The 22760-nt window shown below is 37.5% G+C and overlaps 4 protein-coding genes across 9 annotated transcripts; 2 read left to right on the top strand and 2 right to left on the bottom strand.

Moving 5' to 3' along the window:
• The first annotated feature begins 11 nt into the window (after window positions 1-11).
• On the top strand, window positions 12-8394 carry LOC139821049 (proclotting enzyme). The gene is made up of 8 exons (XM_071791765.1): window positions 12-559; window positions 5353-5427; window positions 5738-6037; window positions 6198-6540; window positions 6666-6886; window positions 7049-7241; window positions 7480-7751; window positions 8096-8394. The coding sequence occupies exons 1-8, from the start codon at window positions 538-540 to the stop codon at window positions 8392-8394; spliced, it is 1725 nt and encodes a 574-aa protein (XP_071647866.1). The 5' UTR covers window positions 12-537.
• On the bottom strand, window positions 6196-13649 carry LOC139821050 (coiled-coil domain-containing protein 149-like). Of its 5 annotated transcripts, none has more exons than XM_071791771.1 (11): window positions 13446-13649; window positions 13196-13365; window positions 12866-13109; window positions 12528-12694; window positions 12366-12438; window positions 12198-12282; window positions 11967-12111; window positions 11796-11893; window positions 7478-11707; window positions 7106-7270; window positions 6196-6585 (listed from the first exon to the last, which is right to left on the bottom strand). In XM_071791771.1, exons 1-9 carry the CDS (start codon window positions 13506-13508, stop codon window positions 11481-11483), a joined length of 1272 nt encoding a protein of 423 aa, XP_071647872.1. In that variant the 5' UTR covers window positions 13509-13649; the 3' UTR covers window positions 6196-6585; window positions 7106-7270; window positions 7478-11480. The 5 variants fall into 5 exon arrangements, with proteins under 5 accessions (XP_071647872.1, XP_071647868.1, XP_071647871.1 ...); XM_071791767.1 differs by having other exon boundaries at window positions 7106-7253; XM_071791770.1 differs by having other exon boundaries at window positions 7106-7780; window positions 8112-11707.
• A 125-nt stretch (window positions 13650-13774) lies between these two features.
• Eif2balpha (eukaryotic translation initiation factor 2B subunit alpha) lies at window positions 13775-15846 on the top strand. Its single transcript, XM_071791772.1, has 8 exons — window positions 13775-13989; window positions 14067-14168; window positions 14355-14494; window positions 14600-14716; window positions 14798-14910; window positions 15041-15185; window positions 15261-15386; window positions 15500-15846. Exons 1-8 carry the CDS (start codon window positions 13977-13979, stop codon window positions 15647-15649), a joined length of 906 nt encoding a protein of 301 aa, XP_071647873.1. The 5' UTR covers window positions 13775-13976; the 3' UTR covers window positions 15650-15846.
• Window positions 15785-22638, bottom strand: Fer (tyrosine-protein kinase Fer). Of its 2 annotated transcripts, XM_071791763.1 has the most exons (15): window positions 21860-22638; window positions 21486-21659; window positions 21266-21362; window positions 20979-21174; window positions 20601-20738; window positions 20304-20510; window positions 20018-20201; window positions 19536-19709; window positions 18790-19026; window positions 18539-18715; window positions 18252-18465; window positions 17970-18122; window positions 17720-17842; window positions 17511-17633; window positions 15785-17409 (listed from the first exon to the last, which is right to left on the bottom strand). In XM_071791763.1, the coding sequence occupies exons 1-15, from the start codon at window positions 22070-22072 to the stop codon at window positions 17267-17269; spliced, it is 2553 nt and encodes an 850-aa protein (XP_071647864.1). In that variant the 5' UTR covers window positions 22073-22638; the 3' UTR covers window positions 15785-17266. The 2 variants fall into 2 exon arrangements, with proteins under 2 accessions (XP_071647864.1, XP_071647865.1); XM_071791764.1 differs by lacking the exon at window positions 19536-19709 and having other exon boundaries at window positions 21860-22633.
• Window positions 22639-22760: the final 122 nt, after the last annotated feature.

The raw sequence follows: 22760 nt of genomic DNA, 5'->3' as shown, positions 1-22760 counted from the left end.
GCCGTGACGAATCGTCATCGAAAGGCGGAGTATCGGCGGCGTAGAAGGAGCACCACTTTCCCTTGAGGAGTCTAGGGACGGCGCCTCGAAGAAAGAAGGAGGAAGAACGGGAGAGAGTGAGCGAGTGAGCCGATCGGTCGCGATCTTTCGTCGAGAGTAAAGTGTGTCGAGGTCTTTTCACGGACAGTCGTCGGGTTCGTCTGTCCCGTGCAGCCGCGATTGCACGCTTCCTTCCTTTACCGATCTCTTCTTTCTCTTCTCATTTTTTTAACTGCCGGTGTCGTACCCTCTCCGCGCCACGATTGTCACTCTCGTTCTCTCTCTCTCTCTCTCTCTCTCTCTGTCTCTCTGTTTCTCTCGCCGCTCTCGACGCACCATGCATAACTCGCCGGCGCTCTCACGCGACAATTCTTAGCTAAAATAGTTCGGCGCCGCGTCTCTCGTGCCCCGGGTGTCACGGATGCCGTCCGCGACGTTGTGACAAACAAACACTGGGGATGTCCGCGGGATAAGCTCTCCCTCTTCCCTCGAACGGAGATGTCTTCGTCAGCGGTCCTGAGTAAGTGAAATCCTCCTTTCTGCGTTCTGAGGGAAAAACATCGGGATTTTCGCGCGCGAGGGTGCGAGAACGCGAATGTCAGTGATGACCGACGACGCGCCGATGGGATCGGATCGTCTCCGAGGCGCCGGTTCCGCTCGAAAAGAATTAACGACAGAACGTCACGCAACGATGACTACGGATATTATTAACGAGTCCAAGTGTGACTGCTGGCACGTATTAGATTTCAAAAGTGAAAACGGAGTGAATCGGCATGTCGATGCGTCGACAGCAAGAAAGCGATCTATTTGCATACCTCCTCAGTAGCACACGTCTTCTAAGGGATTGCTTTCTAAGCTTGATCCGTTACTTCTCAATCCGGCGAAAAGAAGACTTCGCGTGTAACATGGCGTAAATAAATCCGCGAAAGTAATGCTGAAATCGCTAAAATACGAAATATAAAATTAAAGTGCTACAAGACATATTAATCTTCGACATAAAAGGGGTCCAGATGCGAAGGACAAGAAATTACGCGACGAGAAAAGGAGAAGCTAATGTTTTTAAAATATTTATTTGTAATTGATTTTCAGGACACGAAATTCTTGCAGTCTCCTTCGCTACGTTCGGTCGGTTCGATCGCGGCTTTATTTGTTTAATTTGCTTTAATACAGCGGTTGAGTCTCGCGGATCGAAGGTGGCCTTAATTACGCTGCCGTTCGTAAATTATCTGCGTCTCGTGCATGGGCCCGATTCTCACTTTCTCGGATTAGAGTTTTCCGTCGCTACCGATTGTCTAACGATACCAGAATCCCGGTGACCTACTGGCAAAACGAAGCTTCGCACGGCATTGATTTTCTCATTAATGTCCCGTGAATTAATTGCCGCAATCAACTGCCGCTTTTACCCGCCCGTCAATCGCTATCAAGTTTCAGACTGCCGTGGAATCTGTCGCATCGACACGTCGATCTCAGTCTACTAATGACGCTAATAATAATAGTAAAGCGATTCCCGTCTCATTAGTTCGTGACACAGATTCGCGAACATACGAAAACGTTAACGAATTGCACTCGGCCGGTCGCACAAAAGCCGCATTGTTTTACGTCGCTCTAAGCGCTAATTAATCCCAATCTCGGCAATCTTTAATTGAACCTAATCTTGCAAAATGTATATACATAATTTTTACATGTGATTCCAACAATTCTAATTCTTTTTGTTAATGGACCTTCGACTGAATTCATGTTTAAGATAATATATTTTGCATATTGTTAAAAATAGATGATGATTCGTATATCTCTTACAAAATCTTAAATTTTTTTAATTGAAAAATTTACGTGTTTTTGGGAGCGAATTACCTGATCGAGGGTCATAAAATTGTCACGTCGCGAACATGGCCGGCTCGTCATTCGGAGATTCAAACGCCGGCATACATCTGGACGTGTTCTTCTTTTTTCTTTCTTACGAAACGTGATGTCGCAAATAAAATCGCGAGATTCGTATAGCCTACGTATCTGCGCGCACGCACACGACATTCGGCATATCTGGGTTACTGTGCGTGGGCATATATTATTCTATACTCAGCTCAAAAACACATAAATATGTATTATAAAACGCTACGCGACACAAAGATTTTTCGAGAGGAGCCGCGCCTTTCCTCACCACGAAATCATTCGGCCGAAATGCGTCTGAAACTAGCAGAGTAACGCCTTCATAGCTTACACGTGGAATTAATTTAACCAAATTTAGCCAAATCGAAAATGATTTTTCCACCACATCGAGGATGACCATTCGAATATCCAATTTCTAAGCGTTGTCTTTATAACATTTGTATATCTTCGTAACTGAGCTTCAGATAAAATTCAGACTCCATTAGTCTTGCAGAATTAACTTGTAAACATGATTTTGTCGTACTCGTAGAACACGATTTGGTTATTCTAAAAAGAGTAAACAACAAAATATTAATATAAAAGTAAATTATATATAGTAATCTTGATAAAAAAGTAAAGTATATATACATATACATATATGACATTTAAATTAAGTAAATATATTTTTGGCTATCGGACAGGTCATTGATCTAATTATTTTTCTTAATTATTTTCTTAATTTGTGAATTAACGTTACTGTTATATCTTTCGAATCATTCGTTGTTAAAAATGATATCTCCTTATATGACAAAACTGAGTAAAATTAGTACTCAATTTAACATTTACCTAAGCATTTCTTATAAATTCTCTACTAACAATTAATATATCTATAATCTTGTCAATTTCTGCAAAATTTGTTTCGTCACAGAAGTTTCTTGTACTCCGTTGATTACTGATAACAGAAAATTACTTTAGAAAACAATTAATTGCTCGAGTGGAAGCGTATCTTGACGTATCTTTCGAGGAAAACTCGAAGTCTTTAATAGATTCTTTCTTCTCTGACGAAACACGAATGTATTTACGGCGCGAACGTCCGATTTGCCGGATGTAGCTCGGGTTTTTTCTTGCTTTTCGTGTTTTCACATTTTCACTACTGGTTAACCAGCGACAGAGCCAGTGAAACGGCGAAAAGCCAACCGATATGAAGATGCAAATCGGAATCGCACGATGCGCCGCGACGCATCGACGATGGCCAGTAAAGTCGCTGAATTTGTTACTTCAGATTGTATTTGATCAGTAAGCGGATACACGTGAGAAATTGAAAAATAATTCTGCGGGATCGATGATGCAAGATACAATTGCATTGCAGTTATAAAGACAATACGATCCCGATGTGCAGCTGCGGTATAATCGGTCGATGCAACTTTGACCCGCATGCCATGGCACATGCCGCGAGAAACGATCCTGATGCACGTAATCGGAGCGTCCTTGTAACGCTTGCAGCTGAGATAAAAGGACGTCGATCCCGCATGTAGTAACAAGTTGCTTAAATTTTCCTCTTATTACAGAAACGTATTCTCTTTTTTTTTCTTTTTCTCTCGTGTAGAATTCGCGAGGTCGATGATGGTGGAGCAATAAAATCCCGGAATTTTATCGAGCTCAGCTCGGCCGCGTTCTTCTCTGAATTTTCTAATCCCCGGTGAGACGGGCGACAGCAAACATTACGACAAACGTCGTCGATTTCATTTCGTCGGCAGGATGACAAAGTGAAAATTCGACATTCAGGATTCAGAGGACGGAGCGCGTTTACGACAGCGGGGTTTCCCCGGCCGGAACCCCAAGTGAACGCTCTTACCGTCCCTACCTCCCGAGTCGCTGAGGGATAAATAATTGTCGTCCTCTCCTCGATGTATCGGGGCGACGTGAATCAGTGAACGGAAGAAGAAAGGCACACTTTCACGCCGGGCAACTTTCACCATCGATAAGAGAGGCCCGACCCGACGTGCGCGTGGTGCCGCTGTAACCAGAGTTCCGAAAAATCTTACTTCCACACACGGGACACGTAATTTTGTAATTATACACGGCGGTACCCCCGCCATCCTCGAACCCGGACCTCGGAGCCTTCGAGGATCAAAGGAGACATGTGTGCCGCGTGTCTGCTTAGCGCCCAATCTTTAAAAAGACTTCTTTTACAATTGGGTCACGCGATTGTGACCCCGCACGACCAATTTACATTCCTTCGAGCCTCTAATAGCCGGCATCTTTTATCTCTTTTCTTCTTTTCTCTTCTTCCCATCTTTTTAGTTCTTCCTCTTTTTCTCGAGCAGGAGGAATCCGGCTTTTTATTGCCGTGGCCGATTAGAGGGGAACTCTCGAAATTCTCTTCTCGCATGGCAAATTGAGTTCAAAAACCGGAACTGGATCCGGATCGCGAGGAATTGGCCCGACGATGATCTCAGAATCGTTTAGAAATATTCCCCAAGGCGGGTCGGCATCTCTTCTTTCGTTCAAACGCGCTTCCGGGAGATTTGATGATACTTAACACGTGCTTGACTTAATTCCACCTAATTTAACAAGAACGATCGGTAAAACAAGGTCGAAATGAAATTGCGTCCCGGACGAACCGAGTATCCTATATCGAGTATCTAATCGAGTGTCTTATTAACAATTGCGCTATTAATTAGAGACATTTGCAAAGATCGGCGTTCTCGTCGTCGCCAAAATTTCTCCCGTTCGTCATAACTCGTCTTTAATCTCACGTTTATTAAGCGCGCTTTTTATAATAATAAAAACATACAGTATACAGTTCTCTTCTTTTATTTTAAAGAGAAAGTAACGGATCCGCGCGTGCGTTTCTTCTCGCACGTTTTATCTCGAGGACCGAATGACGCAGATACGGTGCGTCACATCCGCGTGTAAAATTTCGAGAAATTCTGGCAAGATTGGAAAGCTCCAACGTGCGTTTTCACATTATGTAAGACAAAACGCGCCTGTTTATTATGGACGACGCGTGTATTACGGTACTCCCGATGACGGATGACTACGAGTGACTTCGTAATTGTCATGAATAAACATCGAGATCATTTTCGCGTATTCGTAGCCGAAAATCGATATATAGCTTAATCATTAGAGTTACTTAAACTTCTATCGAGCTAATCGCTAAACTATATGTACTCAATTAAAACCAATGCAAAATAATACAACCGAAAATTGATGACACCGACTTAAGCGAAAATTACAATAAAACTTACAAGTTTAGCACTAACAAGTTTGTGAAATAATTTCACGAGTTGTATTATTTATCAGATTTATCTCATCGATACTAAGCGCCTTTTTATAACGGGATGACATTTGTAAAATATCTATTTAATTATATATACTTTTATAATTAAATTAATAATGTTAATTATATTATTAATTATATATAATTCACGTATCCGCGTTTCGCAGGCCTGTGCATAATATGGAGTCTATTTGCTGGTTCCATCTCGTACACCGAAGAAGTCGTGCATTACCGCACTTATCGTAAGTAATATAATAAATAACTTTCGTTTTTCGACAAAAACATCTCTTTTGGTGTAAATATATACCTACGATGAAACGTTTGTCCAAACGAGGCTGCGGTTTATTGAAATAATCGACGATTTATAAATAACCGAGGAATTATGCGATTCCGAGCCCCCGCGCGGAAAAATGCTGCTCACGATAACAATAACGATAACGACCGAAAATCGCGAAACGCTCTCACTTCGTTGCGCTCGCCGTTTAAAATCCTTACGTATTTTTTTAAATTAGTCAATCCACTTTCGACTCACATAAGATAAAAATCGCACAGCGTACGGATACAGAAACTCGTACTCGCCGACGAGAGGGTGGTTGCATTCCTGGGATGCTGGACCGAGCAGATCGGACAGGCCGGTGTATGCCCGCAGGGACACGCAAGTGCGTCCGTACACGCAGCTAGTCAAGGTGCAGCATGAGCAGAGCGACCCTTTGGCGACCATCAGCGAGACCCTAGGCGCCTTAAACACCGTGGGTAACTATATCGTCAATATGACGAGGGGCGTCGAGATCTCGGATTATCCGCCGAAGGAGCTGCCCTCGGCGTTGTACACCATCTCTAAGAATATTTTAGGTAATCACTAAAATCAATATATTAAATTAGTAAATGAACATATTATACGTATGTTTATTCATTTTTTATATTAGTTACTACACAGGTACCGTAGGGCTAAGCAATTTCATGTTATTTATTCATACATACGCTTTATAAATTTTTTCAATTCCTTTTCCAGGCCGCAACGTGACAGACAGCATAGCGCCCTTAGTACGCGGTGTCGCATTGCCACTGAGACAAACGATCGTGTCCTCCACACAGGCGCCATCGGTCCAGCAGCAGCAGCAGCAACAACAACAACAGCAACAGCCCACAGAAGAACTTGCAAATAGAGTCAAGGAGTCCGCACCGCCCGCGTGCACGACGGCCGAGGGTGGACCCGGGAAATGCCAGGACCTCAGCAATTGCCCGCAATTGTTGCTCGACCTCAACAAGCTGAGACACTCGTTCTGCTTCAAGAGTCTGATTATGCCAGGAGTTTGCTGCCCAGTGGACAAAACCAGCAATCCCTCCGTTCCGATGTAAGTTCCTTATTGAATTCACATTATTTCCTGGCTGGTCATCTCCTGTATTTTAAGAGAATTATAATATATTATTAAAATATTCTTCTTATCGTGTAAAAGATTTAAATGAACAAATGTTGCAGCACTACTGGAGGCGCGTCCCCTGCGATCGTTGGACACCCTCCACGACCGACGATTCGACCTACGAAAATTCCCACACCACGCCCGATACCGCTATATCCGGTGACATCCTTGACGACGAGACCTACGTATATTGTTTCATCGCCGGACTCGTTGGTCAACAATACGAATGGCTTCGAAACAATAGCGACGATCGACAACAATTTCATTCAAGACGACGAGGGTACTTAATTGAGCACATTTTTTTTAACGCGTTAAAAACGGCGAACCTAACTGAAGGAAAATTCTTATCGGATATTCATTATGTCACTATTTATTTATTGCCAATAAAAGTGGGTAAATAAAATTTGGAAAGATCTAAAACAAAGAATGTTGATCTGTCTAGAGTGCGGAGTGATACATTCAGGTAAATTTCGAGTGGTCGGAGGCGAGGAAGCCTTACCGGGTCGTTGGCCCTGGATGGCAGCGATCTTCCTTCATAGCTCTCGGCGAACGGAGTTCTGGTGCGGGGGATCGTTGATAGGACCACGCCACATCCTTACCGCTGCCCATTGCACTCGAGATCAGCGACAGCGGCCGTAAGCAACGTTCTATCAACATTCGAGATCTACACAATTCTTATTCTCTTTAGTCAAAAATATAAAAATGAAAAAATAAACACTCGCGAATCTTTATCCTTCCACTTGATTTCAAAAGTTCCTTCAGTTAAAATTGTGCAAGAAATTCCTTTTTATTATTTCAACTGGAGGATAAAGAAATATATATTTTATATGTAAATATTTTTCATATAATATAATATCTCTGGATGGATTACAGTTTCGCCGCCCGCCAGTTCACTGTGCGTCTCGGTGACATCGATCTGGAGAGGGATGACGAGCCCTCGTCACCGCAGACTTATACGGTGAAGGAGATTCACGCGCATCCAGAATTCTCACGCGTCGGTTTTTACAATGATATCGCCGTTCTCGAGCTTACCAGAACCATAAGAAGGTCGCCATACGTGATACCCATCTGCTTGCCGCAGGTCCGCGAGAGATCTTTCGCCGGCGCCAGACCGACGGTGGTCGGCTGGGGCACCACTTACTACGGTAATTAACATCTGGTTATGTCTGACGTACTGTAATTTAAATTCTCGTCTCACACGCCGATCCATTATCAGGGTCAAAACGCCAAAAATTGATCCAGTCGAAATTTAAATAGGAATTAAAGAAACAAAAAATATTTAATATGTGCTCAAACATAGTCTTTCGTCTCTTATAGGATACGCACCTTACAGAATTAATTTATAGAAATTTATTTCGTAAAGTTAAAATTTTAATTCTAAATTTGAGCTGAAATTTTCAATCTCAAGTTTGACAAACTTGTTTCTCTTCTTACATCTACATATTTTCCTAATCGTGATAATATTTGTAATGATGATGTGGTATAACAGGTGGGAAAGAGAGTACCGTTCAACGACAGGCAGTCCTGCCTGTGTGGAGAAACGAGGATTGCGACGCGGCTTACTTGCAGCGGATCGACAGCAAATTTTTGTGCGCCGGTTACAGCCAGGGCGGCAAGGACGCGTGTCAAGGTGATTCAGGTGGACCGCTGATGCTGCAAATCAACGGTCAATGGACGCAAATCGGTATTGTCTCGTTCGGTAACAAGTGCGGCGAACCCGGCTATCCTGGCGTGTACACGAATGTCTCCCAGTTCATCTACTGGATTAAAAATAACATGAAGCGATAACGGAATCATGTGGCGGGATCGTATTTACGTGCTCCTGAAAAATGACACACATGCATACATAAATGTGAACTAATATATTCCGTAAAAAAAATGAGAAGTCGTTAATACATGTATCAATACATTATTTCTTGTAAAATTGATTTTTAATATCACATATTTTCTATAAGAAATAGACTGATAGAAATGAAAATATGTTAGAATGTATTAATTTCTGTGAAATTGAATACTAAATTCTGAAAATCAGGTTGATATAAGATATTTTATTTTCTTTTTAATTAATTTATTCTTTCAAATTTATTTTAAATATAGAATACTTGAGGAAATATCCCGATTTGGTGTTCCGCTATTGTGCCAAGTTGCCAAGGTTTTGATATCTGCGGATTTGCATATGTGCTTCTTTTCTTTTATGATTCTGAAAATATGTCAAGCAACACGTCTCGTGTATAAACACACTCCGTTAGGTCATAATAAACCACCTACGATTTTAGGAGATATTAAAAAGGTGTAACACATCTGTCACATAAATGTCTGTTGTTTTATCATTTTACGATATTTTGTTGCATTTATAAATGTGTGTACAGCCGTAAGCATAAGCATAGAAATATCTATAGTTATCCATGTTTTTTTGTTTTGTGAAAACACACGAATGTGGTCATATGTATATTCATTGAATAACATATAAATTTATAAATAAATTATTATCATTATACATCGCCTACTTTCTCTCTCTTTCTCTCTCTTTTTCTCTATATATAAATATTTAAAAAACAAGAACTTTCTTTAAGAATACATAAAATATAATTTACAAGTTTATTAAAAAATTGGGAAACACATTATAATAGTATAACAAAGAATTAGAAGTTTAGACGTGTGTGTTAAAAAATTTTATTGGAATTTTAAATTGGAAACATCTTTTATCGAAAAAAATTGATGAAAATAAAATAAGTAGCACATGCTATTTATTTCACGGAACATTTGAAGAATGCACATGACATCCCAACTGTCAAATTAATTTAAAAGTTTAAATTCGTAGTATTTCGTACATCATAAAAATTCTTGTAAAAAATCAAGGTTTAGCATTGTTGCAACTTTGTTAAAATGAAAATAAAAAGCGTTTCCGTTGAAAATCTGGGAAATATCGTGAGACAAATGGTTAATGCAGCGCTCGAAGACTCCGGTTAGTTATTTCTACATCTCTTATAATGCATCGTATGATTAGTTATACACTATTATTATTTAGATCAAATAACAAAGTTACATCAAGCCATCTATGAAGAATGGTACTTCAAAAAGATGATGGAATTAGGAGACACGACAAATAAAATGAAAAATGTGAAAGATATTCGAAAGATCAGTCAGGTTTGTAAAAAAAAAACTATACACGAGAATAATGTGGAAGACAAATAACAATGATACGTTCACAGGAGATATCATATCCCTTAAATAACTTAGCAAGGAATATATCAGATAGAGATAACTCGATGGATACTTCAAACGAAATAAAATATTTGATGAAACAAGAACCAGATAATATCAAAATAATTAAGCATGATAAATCTAGTGCACGAGATATACCTATTATGTGCAATAAATCAGTTGAAGTAGTATTATTTTTTATCTATTCTATTTCATTTTGTTATATAATAAACTGTCAATTATATCTCCTAGCTATATTAAAAAAATTAAATTATTTTGCTTAATAAATAACAAATAACATTCTCTTTATACTTATAGGCGAATGTATGTACTAAATGCAGCGAAAGAACTTGTTCAGAAATTTCTGAAAATCAAAAACGTATTAATAATAATAATGCGCCCAGTCTGGAGATAATAAAAGTCTGGAATAATCCAACGCAGAGAGCAAAAACTAGAAAAAAGCTGGAAAGCAATATTATCGATCATGAAAATAGGAAGCAAAATAGAGGGTTATTATATATACGTAATAGAAATCTTCAATTTTCACACAATTACAAAAGTTTGATACGTATAAAAAAATATTTATGTTATTCAGGAAATTAGTTAAGCAAGTGAGGAGAAAATTATCCTTCGAGTCTTGGAGGAAGGAAAAAAACATGATATACAGAAAATTATTGAAAGAGGCAGAAGAAAAGAAACAACAAGAATTACAAAAGAAATTGAAGGACATTGAATGTAAAAAAGCTTCTCAGGAAGTGGGTATATCCTTAGAAAAAGTTATTGATTATTAATGCAGACATCTCTCTAAATTATCCGCTAACGCATCCTTCAGGCCTATGCGCAGATAATAAAAGAAAAAGAAATCCAACAAGGAAGAAAACTGTCTGTTAAACAGCTACAAGTGATTCAACAAGTAAATATTGAAACTCTGCAGAAACAAATCGACGACAGACGCGTTATCAACAATCAAGCGTTCAACGTCTGGAAAAAACAGAAAGACATGAAGCTGAAAGAAGTGTAATTAATAACAACGTATACATAAATGCAAAAATAACACGTTTGGAATATGATTCTATATATTTAGCAATAACAATATATATACATATCCATAGGGAAAATATACCTTACCATCAATTAAAGAGATCGGCGGGGCCATCAACAACACTTACGGACAGATCTAGTTTGCAATTCGACTCGTGGTTAAATCAGCTGAACAATGTCTTGCACCAAAAATATTTGCGAGAACGTCGTCACTTAGTACGATCATTCTACTGTCAACCTACGTATTATGGTGCTGTGACTACGTGCTATACATAAATGATATGTCCAACTAATTGTTACAACAGACATTGCATAATAAGTCGTCTTTCATTATTTGGTAAAATCATCACTATCAAATCTTTCAGGTTATTAAATATTAAATACTGATTTGATAAAAATATTGACTAGCACTTTACATTGCTAGTTTATGTGATAATCCAATCAATCAATTAATTAGTTAATTGAATTTATCATTGATAAATAAAAATAATTTATAGCGACTAGACTTTTTTCAAAAATTGCACTACCTAATGTACTGTCCATTAGAGTACTCCATTTTCTACTTCCTATATATACATTATGTGTATGCAGGCACATGTATATATTCTCTGCAATATATATTTTTAATTTTATATCTTTTGTTTATCAGTATCCTTTAAATTATTTAATGCCTTTTGAACCAATACTCCTAAGTTCTTTGGAAGACTCATTTGTATCGATTGCAATTGTTGCATAACTTGACTTTCGGGCGAAGAGTCACATTGTATATTATTCTCACTTGTTATGATATTGTTTTCCTCGATATTATCTATACTACCGTTAGTTGTATGATCTAAATCGTTGAAGTCGTTATCACCTACAAAAAATAACAGTGGTATAACAGATCTGCTACAAATAGTACGTTAACTCAATAACTATGATTAAAATTATCCAGTTATATTTACATCTCAAATCAACATTGGCGCTTGTGTATCCCTCCAAGAGCTTCATGGTTGGTGACTGTACAGCACTGTCCAATTCACAAATTCTCAATGCCAATATTCTGCAATTCAACATATATAAGTGAATCTATAGAAACGCAAGTATATGAATGCAATTAACGTTTAACTATTTACTTGTTCGCTTTCTTCTGATGCGCCAAAGCTAAAGTTTTGTCATTTAAAGCCTCCAGCAAGGCAGTGCAAAGGCACCGTAGATCAGTAACGGCAGCAGCAGATTTCTGAGGCGGTATATAAGAACTTTCTTGAAGAAGCTGTTCGACTAAAATTGAAAGAAAATATATTCCTTCGTGTGAAAGATTTAATGATAAATAAATCTTCATGCGTGTATAAATAAATATATTTCACCTTGTTTGTGAGTCATCACTGTTCCAGCCGCAGAATTTGCTCCCAACTTGATAGCTCCTTTTACCCTTTTACTATCCAACATACTCTGGAAAAAATTAATTGCCTAATATCAGAAATAGTCACAAATTAAAGAAACGCGTAGTAATCTTTTATTTATTGTTAATCTACCTTGTACTTTGACAAAGATTGACGCGTAAGTTCCTTTTCCTCAAGCAATTGCTGTAGTCTTTCTTGCAGATATCTAAAATATAATATATACAAAATATATTTGTGGTATAAATAAAAATCAAATAATTATCTAAAGACTGCAATTAAATTACTCCTAATTACCTATTTTCATTGATAAGGGCATCTAAATCAACTGGTTTGGTAGCGTTTAAAGCTTTAGACAATTCGTGATTCAAACGATGCGCCTTACATTTGAAAGCATCCCTCTCCATCTCCAGCTCATGTTTCTCATCTAATACTGTTTGTAGATCTGTTTGCAACTGTGAACACTATGGCAGAAATTAATCTCATTAAATAACAATACCTTTTCAAAATATAAATCAATTCAAAGAATTAATAACTAACAATAAACACAAGGTAAATCGATAATAGATAAAAAATTGTGCATTACTTTAATTTTTGATACAATTGTGATATTAATTTTTTCTCTTTATGCTGACCTTCAAGTTCAGCTTCTCTAACTGTTCTATCATCTCTTCTCTTTGGTGCATGGATGGTGCTAATTGAGTTTCTTGCGGTTCAATTGGCATACGATTGTTATTAATACGTAACACCTTGATATCACCTTCGGCATCCGCTAGCTTCTGCCTTAAAGTTTCAACCTGCAGCCTGAGGCACTTATTTTGCTCTCGTGCTTCTGTCAATAGATCTAAGGTTCTAAAATCGTCCTCTAAGCTGTAACACCTGCAAAAAATATTTATTGCTCAATTGCTAATGAAAGAATCGTGGAACAGTCTTTGAGCAACGCCATCATGGGCCTGAGATGAGACCTGTTTAATTCCTTCATATCGCACATCTGCTTCTTCAAATGTAGAAACCTCTCCTGAATTTGCTCGGCCATCAGCTTAAACTGATCTCGTTGTGTCCTACATTGATCCATCTCCTGGCTCAACAATATGAGCGCTTCCGACTTCATTTGCAATTTTCTCTTTAACATCTCCTGCGAACGTATGCATTTTTCACATAGAATTACGAAGTCTACGGGACGGAATGAAACATCTTAAGCAAACGTCAACCTACTTTTGACTCCACGTCGACATCGTTGGCGCCAGTTTCCTTGAGACGGCCCGTCTTTTCCTCCATTGTATTGTTCTTAATTAAAGACTATATCATAAGATACAATGAGCGTTTTAACACTTTTGACGGTCGAATTTCAATAGGGTTCACAGACCGATTTCACGATTTATTTTGCGAGCGATGAGGTTATGTAAAGATTGAGGTTAAGTTAGAAAGGATTCTCTTATGGTGGGTTCACATCATGCCCGACGTTTGTTGCACAACTTCCAATGAAAAGATCAGTTTTCTAGAGATAAAAATATCCCTGGCAAAATTACCGGAAATCTCGATTTCGTATTGGACATCGGAATTTTGTATATCGGATGTCGATGCAGTGTGAAGCCTCCATTAGGCCATGCACGTTGGTGCCTCGACGCTCGAGAGCTGTTGACAACGTGATATCTGATGCAATATTAATGTTAATTTAAAGCGAACGGTGCATCTGTCCCATTAATTATTGACACGGCCGGTTGTATGTAGAAATAACAGGTTATAATGGACAGAGAAGGTATGTGACGTCAACATAAAATATTTATATTATAATGATATGTTGAATAACATAAAGTCTTTGACAAACTTTTGCAGAAATATGTCAATATTTCAACAGCATTATAAAAAATGAGAAGGATGTTTCTGCCGGTATGGCTGCCATTCGTACTTTGTTGAAAGTATTGAAACATTCTAAATGTAAGTATCGCCGATATATATTTTAATATAACATATTTACCTAACATAAACACACACACATATTGCAAAACAGATATTTATCGCGCATATTCACATTGAGCGAGCTTCTTAAATATTACGATAAAATATTTAAAATTTAACGTTTCCATTAAAACCATCTCTCATGTGCTCTTTTCGCTTTTGTAGCAGAGACAGTTCAGGAGCTCCGGATTTGCTTACAACATGCAATCGACGCTATGCGCTCCACGGAAACTCCAGTCACCGCGATTGCCTCAGGAAGTGAATTGTTCCTCCGTTTTATCACGTTAGCAACATTGGATACACACGTAAGAATATTAACGTTTAGACTTTGTCTTATAATTTTAGAAATAAATTCAGACTTTAAAGTTTAACACTGACATGATACAATTTGTTTATGTGCTTTTAATTAGTCAATCGCAGAATGCAAAGGAATCATGCTAGAAAGAGGCAAAGTATTTTACGAGAAATTGGTTGCAGCGCGAGGAAAAGTAGCCAAGGTAGCAGCACACTTTATTACTGATGGCTCGGTAAGAACAGATATATAAGAAATATTTGAGATATTCCTATTGATTTTCTTTTTTTACTTTTATTGTGTTATTTTTTATCAGACTATACTCACGCATTCCAAATCAAGAGTAGTGTTGCAAGCAATGAAGGAAGCTGCTGCGAGTAATAAAATATTTCAAGTATACGTCACGTCAACATCACCTGACAATAACGGGTGAGTAATAAAATTACATTCTGAATAAAAAAATATGTATTTTTTTATTCTTGCGATTCTAAGCAATATGTGCTTTGTCTTTCTTTTTACGATTGTAAACTTCAATGTGTGCTTTGTCTTTATCCTTTAGAGAGGAGATGTGCCAGAGCTTAACAAAATTAGGCATATCGTGTACAGTGATACTGGATTCTGCGGTGGGATACGTGATGGAGCGCGTAGATATGGTCATGGTTGGAGCGGAAGGTGTTGCGGAAAGCGGTGGTGTAATCAATAAGGTATACGATAATTCGACGGCGATTGTATAATTCTTTTAAATTTATGTATAAATGATTTTCTCATTTCTTTTACAGATAGGTACATATACAATGGCTATATGCGCGAAAGAGGTGAAAAAACCATTTTATGTATTGACGGAAAGCTTCAAATTTGCGAGAATCTATCCTTTGAATCAAGTAGATTTACCTGACGAATTTAAGGTAAATTATATCTTTGTACACTGATTTCAGATCAATTATAACTTTTATATAGAAACAACGCAAAGGAATATTTTTCGCATGTCTATAAGATGCATCGTTATTGCTTGTTTTAGTATACATCTAGTACTCTAAACAAGAATTTGAAAAAGGAACATCCCTTGGTTGATTATACTCCACCTCATTATATCAGCCTGTTGTTCACGGATTTAGGAATTCTAACGCCATCGGCTGTTAGTGACGAACTCATTAAATTATACTTGTAATTTGGAGAATTTGTCAAGTGGTGAGTTTTCTAAATTCCGCGAGTATCATAATACAATGTGAGAACATTATATGAATTATGTTTAAGTTTCGTCTGCCTGAAAGTGTAAAGACTAAGAAGTGTGGAAACGTTGAACTTTTGTAAAAGACTGTATATATAATCTTTATTAATTTATTATACAGCAATATTGAGTATTTATATGTGGAAACAAGATAAATGTCTTTCATATAATTACACGTAAAATATAACAAGTAATAAAGTGTCTATACGAGGGTTACATTATGTTAAAATATATTAAAATGAATTTCTTCATAATGGAGTCTTATATAATTTACACACATAAACTGCTCATAATTTCGTGCAATGTGTAACACGGTGTGTCATTCGAACAAGAAACAGAACGTCTAAAATACAAGAATATTGAATTATTAACTTTGGAAAAGCGTTAAAAACGTTATAGCCGTTTAAATTTTATACATTTAAATTACAAATGGACACATGCATTTACATTTCATTTTCATCATGATTATACATATATTACACAGTAATTTATGAATATAAGATTATTATCAGAGAAATGAGAGAAGTTTTTATAGTTAGGATATTATACTGCAAGAGTCTTAATTCTACTTCTTTTCCCCTCTTCAATGGCTTATATAAGACTAAGGTATTCTTTGAAGACTTAAAGTCAACAATATTAGTCTTTTCGTGATATTTTGCGTGTTTCCTTTCAATGAGATTCCATACTACAAAGAATTAACTGAATTAATATACGATATGACAACGGAGATACATTGCTTAAATACTATATATTTTAAATATACTGAAAATTTCTCATATGGAAAATTGTAAGTATGTAGAATTGTGATCGTATACTTTATGTACAAATCTCCGATGTTTCCACTGTGCTTCTAATTTTCATGAAAAATGGCAAAATTTACAATAAATACACAAATATAAGATACATTTGAATACACATCTACAAAATTCAATGTACATATGCTCATTATATGTACATCCGAGAAACACTACAAAATATTAAAGAGAACACACGATAGAATTGAATAAATAAAGCACAGAACATGCTACGTCATATTCGTGAATACGCAATAAAAATACATATAATATTACATATAAATATTACATATAAATTCAAATTATATATATGAAAGTGATAACAATATTACTTGTAAAATAAATTGAATTATTATGTGGACGGAGAAATATAATAATTTATATTTATAAAACAATAATTAAACATTACGAATTAAAAACATAAACAATGGCATTCACATTGACATGATTTCGTAATGACGTATATAATGGCAATTAATGCATCGTGAGTTAAGATTCTTTTTATTCAATGTATCAGAAGTATCTCGCTAATGTGGATCAGACAGAAGTTGCACCAATCATATCTTTCCTCGATATATCATATGTATATTTGTAAGATAAAATACGGTTTGGTTGAGTGTGAGCATTTCATATCTTTAAAGCTCGATATATATACAAATTATTACAGGAATTTCATGACTTGTAAATATACAAAATAAAAGTCAGGAAGCTATAGCACCAATTTATACTTCTTGTTGGCTGTAAAATACTCTTAACATAATACTCATAGATACGCTTGCGATAGTGTCTCGACCACGGTATATATTTGTTCAAAATGCGGCCGTTTCTCTGGTTCGTAGTCCCAGCATCGCAACATTAATCGATAGATCTCTTCGGGCGTTCCATCCGGAGCTGGCATTCGATACCCTGATGTAATTAGTATACGCATAAATTGCCAGAATAATATATAATCGCAAGCGTATTAATCTCCAGTTAAATTTTCGTCGATTTCTGTTATTCGCTCTTACCTGCATCTATCTTCTCACGTGCCTGCGAATTGGACATACCGCTATAGGGGTTGCCGCCTTTGGAAAATATTTCCCATATGAGAATCCCGTAACTCCAGACATCGCAGAGCGATGTGTATTTACCTGAAAGACAAGATGTAATGTATCGGTGATTAGCAATAAAATTTTTGACATTATCAAAACGGCGAAAACGAAAACTTGTGATTTACCGAAATTCAGAGCTTCTGGCGCAGTCCATTTAATGGGAATTTGTTTCATACCGTCCGAAACTATGTATTCTTCCTCCTCTCTTGACATTCCAAAGTCGGAAATCTTGACTATGCATTCATATCCTAAAGAAATCATGTTCGACATTGTATTCAACATTATACATATATGATTCAATTATCACCGCTCGTCAAGTTCAAATTTAGTGTGTCTTCCCTCTTTCCCTCCCCTCTTAATATGTAGTTTATTTACCTACGAGGCAGTTGCGAGCGGCTAAATCTCTATGGATGCAAAACTTAGATTCCAAGTAGCTCATACCAGCCGCAACATCTTTGCACATACGCAATTGTTCCCATTGTGTTATTGTACTAGCATTCTTCCGCAAATACGTAAGTAATGAACCACCTAGAGTTAGCGATTAGCGTGTAGAGTATAGGTACATTGTAGGGTATAGGATTTTAATACGATAGCACGACGGCCAGAGATGTTAACAGTGTTAGTAAAACGCAATGATAATGAGACTTATCAGCTTACCGGGCACCAGTTCCATCACGATCATGATCGGCTGCTTTTGAACACATATGCCGATAAGTTTGACTATATTCGGGTGATCGTACTGCTTCAATATCCTTCCCTCTTGCAAAAACTTGCGTTTCTGGTCGTCCGGTAACGATACCTTACATGTTTTCACGGCCACTTCAGTCTTACAAGCCTTCAGTTGCGCCTTATAAACGTCTCCGAAATTTCCCTGTGTATCACATCGTCGGCATCATCATATCGCGGCACGTAAAATAGAAGAAAGCTATTGTCGGCCTACTCACTCGACCTATTTTCTCCAAAAGGATGACATCATCGTTATTAAGTTCCCATCGCTCGCGCGAAATTGCCGTCTTAAGAATAGCACCAGACCGACTGGTCACCGGCAAGTTGGACGCCGATTGATACCTGATTAATTCTTGAATAGATGGAAATGTGGGTCCTTCAAATCTATAATGTCCCTGCAATAACGTACGAATTAAATTCTCTATACTATTTTAATATTATATTTATATTCTATCAGATTTATTCTTACTTCTGATGTAGTTTGTACAATAAAATGCTTGTGCCCGTCCCAGCAAACAGATAAAACTATTTGACACTCATCGTTTCTCATTGTTTCGCGTACTAAAAAATCTCCTTCATTGACGAGTAATCTTACGACTTCTTCTCTCGGTAGTACACCGTGAAACCATTCCTCTTCCATAAGAGGAGAGCCATTTCCGTTACTTTTTTGGTTGTTAGTTAAATGCGAGATTCTACGTAACGGTACCTGCAAATAAATTTAATTTTCCCAAATATATATTGACAGTAAAATAAGTAATAATTTGTAATTTTAATCACTTCCACATATATATGCTCATTTTATTTCTATACAAATGTATAGATATTAGTACAAAAATATTCATTCTCATGCATAGCATTGACCACAATCTCATAATTCAACATTAATAAAAAATATTCTAGATGATATGCTCATTATTCATGCAACATTTTCTAATCGTAATAAATCATGTAAATCAATAATTTTGTATATAAAATATGGTAGCAAGACAAGGTTGCTTGCGAGCCTTGCACTAATTTTTGTAATTAAAAAATACGGAAAACTAGATACTGCCTACATCTGTGACAGTATAACGATAAAAAATTTATTACACTCCAAAAGCTGAGAGAAATGTGTTGTATATGAGATCTGACATAAAACATATCAAACATCTTATCGCTTGGACGCAGGAAACACACGAGCACTCAGATATCACACGAATAAAGTGTAACACATACAACAGGGGGGATATTTTTTTCTGCTTTAGCTGTAGGCCCTTCGCTATTTGCCCTAATCATTCCGTTTTTCGAGTCATTAATTGTCGGCAAGGATTTAAAAGGTGATTTTAATATTGTCATGAACCGCTGATTTCTCCTCAGTGTGAACAGACCGTTGTCTGCGACTGTATTTCTCTGTAAAGGGCTAGATCTAACTAACTTATAATTCCAGGCAACTCAGCGTTCAATGGGAAAGAGTAATCAAACATAATAACACTTTCGTAACATAAGTGCCACAGTTAGAAAATGATTTTCTATGCAATGTGTGATTTTCTAACTTTTGTAGATACTGAGATTTGATTATAATAAACTCTAAACATTTCTGGGAACATTCTTAATATCAAGGAATAGTTGCATAATACTAGATCTATTATAATTAACAAAATTTAGTTTTTTTTTCTTAACAAAAAAAAAGAAAGAAAATTATTTTTTAGATTACTTACTTTATTAATTGCAGGTGAATCAGTGAAAGAACCTTCCACGGAAAGATCACAACCCGAAGGTACCTCTTCACAGCCTAATTCATTGAGAGCGCTTCTAATGACCTCCACTTGTTTCTTTAATTTTTTCTCCTGGCAACGTATTCTCAGCTCTTCTCTTTCGCGAGAATAGTCCAAGACATTAATCCTAGTAATATAGGACACATGAAAAAGATGTTTGAGGATGTCGAACGTGATTGTAACAAAGTATTAGCATTAATGCACCACATCAACGATAAAAGATTTATACCTAGAATCGCCATTATTTTCTTGTGAGAATTGCGGGCTCTGTCGATTTTGCGTGGTTTTTAGAGAAGCTTCGAGTTCCGTGAGACGACTTCTCAACCAATCTATAGTTAAGTTATCGACAGTCAGCTTATTTGGCGATAATTTTCCTGAAGTGTCATCCACAAGGTTTTCATCGAATGTAAATCTTATCGGAGATGCTGGCCTAGTTCTACGTTAACATCGAAAATTTATAACATTTAGGTATATTAAAATTGAAATATATTTTCTATGTAGAAATAATTATGTTTTATATATATACTTGTGCTTTCCAATAAAATCTCTATACTCTTCGATAGGCTTAATATTATCGACTGCCTTCAACACTCTTTCATGGATCTCCAAGAATTTCTCTGTTGTAAAATCTGTATACTTGACAATATCCTGAAGTATTCCTTTCCTAGAAATTCGCGGGAACTTAGATATTATACATGTGTGTGAAATAATAATCGTTAATCTCTATATAAAGTTTTTACCTTTTCCATCTTTCTAGTTGCATGCAAATAGAAAAATTTGAGGTAAAATATTAAGATCTTGTTTAACGATAAAAGGAGTTTAACGATAGAAGGAGGAGTTAGAACTTTTCTAGGAGTGTACCATATGGGTATCGTATATATAAGCTATTTATAACGCAACTCACCATGAAGTTATGAATTCCTGGTGAATAGCCTGTTGTCGATGAAGCAAACTTGGCAAATAACAAGTTCTTAAATCATTTTCACATTCTGTCACAGCGCCTAGTAGTAAGACGTATTCATTGTGCGTTAGATGAAGCTTCCTACACGCCTTCTGATATTTTTCTCTTAGTTCATCCAACTTGCGACCTCCTCTACCAGCTAAAGAAGTTACGTTGCTGTATCACTTTCTTATCACACAAATACAACAGATTTGAAATGATCCAAAAGAATTGTTGCACACAACACTTACACTTAACATATAACTCTTCAAATTTCGACCTCGAGAATTTGTACGCCTCCAAACTTTTCTGATATTCCACTTTTTTCCTAGTTACATCCTCCGTCAGCTTCAAACATATGAATTAAAAAGAAAATTTAAATGACAAAAGCACAATGAGATTTATCTAAATTTTTACCATTTTTTGCCATATTACACTTTGATAAGTATAATATATATTTATCTTGCTTACCTGCTGAAATTGATTATTCAGCCAATTCTGTTCCTCTTGATACAACTTTCTGGCTCTCCTTCTTTCCGAGTACAATGTACTCAACTGATCTACAACGATATTTTCAATAGAATCTGCCTGCTGCTTGATCAATTTCGCCGTTTGATCAATCGTGTCCATTATGTCTCTCCAGCTCTGCAAAAGTATGTTTCTATATATACTTTAAGCAAAATATTAGCAGGATGCATTTGCCGCTAGCTGTCGTTATGTTCTGTTAGCAGATTCCGTTACAATTAAAATTTCTACTGGCGTTCTGCCGAAAGAACTCGTAGCAGACATCTCACACAGCTGTTCGCGCTCGACAGAGATTCGGCTATCTAGAACAAATTAACCACCTGCGCTATGAGACTGCCGACGAGATCCTCGTTGCGCTCGATCTTTTTCCCCTGGGCGGTGAGCGAGGTAATGGTCGAGGCATACTCCCGGTCGGACTTGACCTTCATCGTGAGGCATCTTCGCATCGTCTCCAGCAGCTTGATCTCGGCATCCTGGCGGGCCAGCAGCGCCTCGTGCGATGCCTGACCCTGCAGGCTCGTGGAGAAGCCCATCGCTTCCGATCCTTCGGCGGATCGCGGACCGTCCAGGACTGTCAGGCGGTAACGCGGTACTCAACGCCGGCTCATACTCGACCTACAGTGGAATATTCTAGTCGTGACATCGGCGGATATCCCAACATTTAATTTAGGTGGGCTTGGCGCGGTTGAACAACGACGACGACGTGTCCGGGTCGTTACATGACCAGCACGGAGCACCGATGACGACGACGACGACGACGACAACGTGTGCCGTTACTCCGGCGCGTCCCCGCGCAGCTCTGAGATCAACATTTATATTTATACCCGTCTCTCCCAAAAGCTGCGAGAAAAATTCACTTTTACTAGCGAAATACCGCCACTGGATACGTCGCACGATGATGTCGATCAAGGAAGTCCGCTGTGGATCACGGCTCGATCCCGCCGCCTCGTCGATGTCGATCGCGCGATCTAAAATCCCTAATCCCTAGTTCCTCAGTCCTCACTATAGAGACTCTAGACTCTAGTTAATCGGCCGCGCCAAACCCGTCGCGCAACGCGACGGCGACGGCGACGGCGACGGCGACCTTCGGGGGCTTCAGGCCTTCTGCAATCGTCGTTCTCCAGGACCGACGTCTTTTACAAATATAATAAAATAAAAAGAATATGTTTGATATGCTTTTACAAGTTATACAAAATTATAAATTTTTTACAAAAATATTAT

Source organism: Temnothorax longispinosus, chromosome 10 (genome assembly GCF_030848805.1).
Source record: "Temnothorax longispinosus isolate EJ_2023e chromosome 10, Tlon_JGU_v1, whole genome shotgun sequence".
NCBI classification, from domain to species: Eukaryota; Metazoa; Arthropoda; class Insecta; order Hymenoptera; family Formicidae; genus Temnothorax; species Temnothorax longispinosus.
Note: the sequence above shows the minus strand (reverse complement) of the source record. Positions and strands in the feature narration are given on the sequence as shown.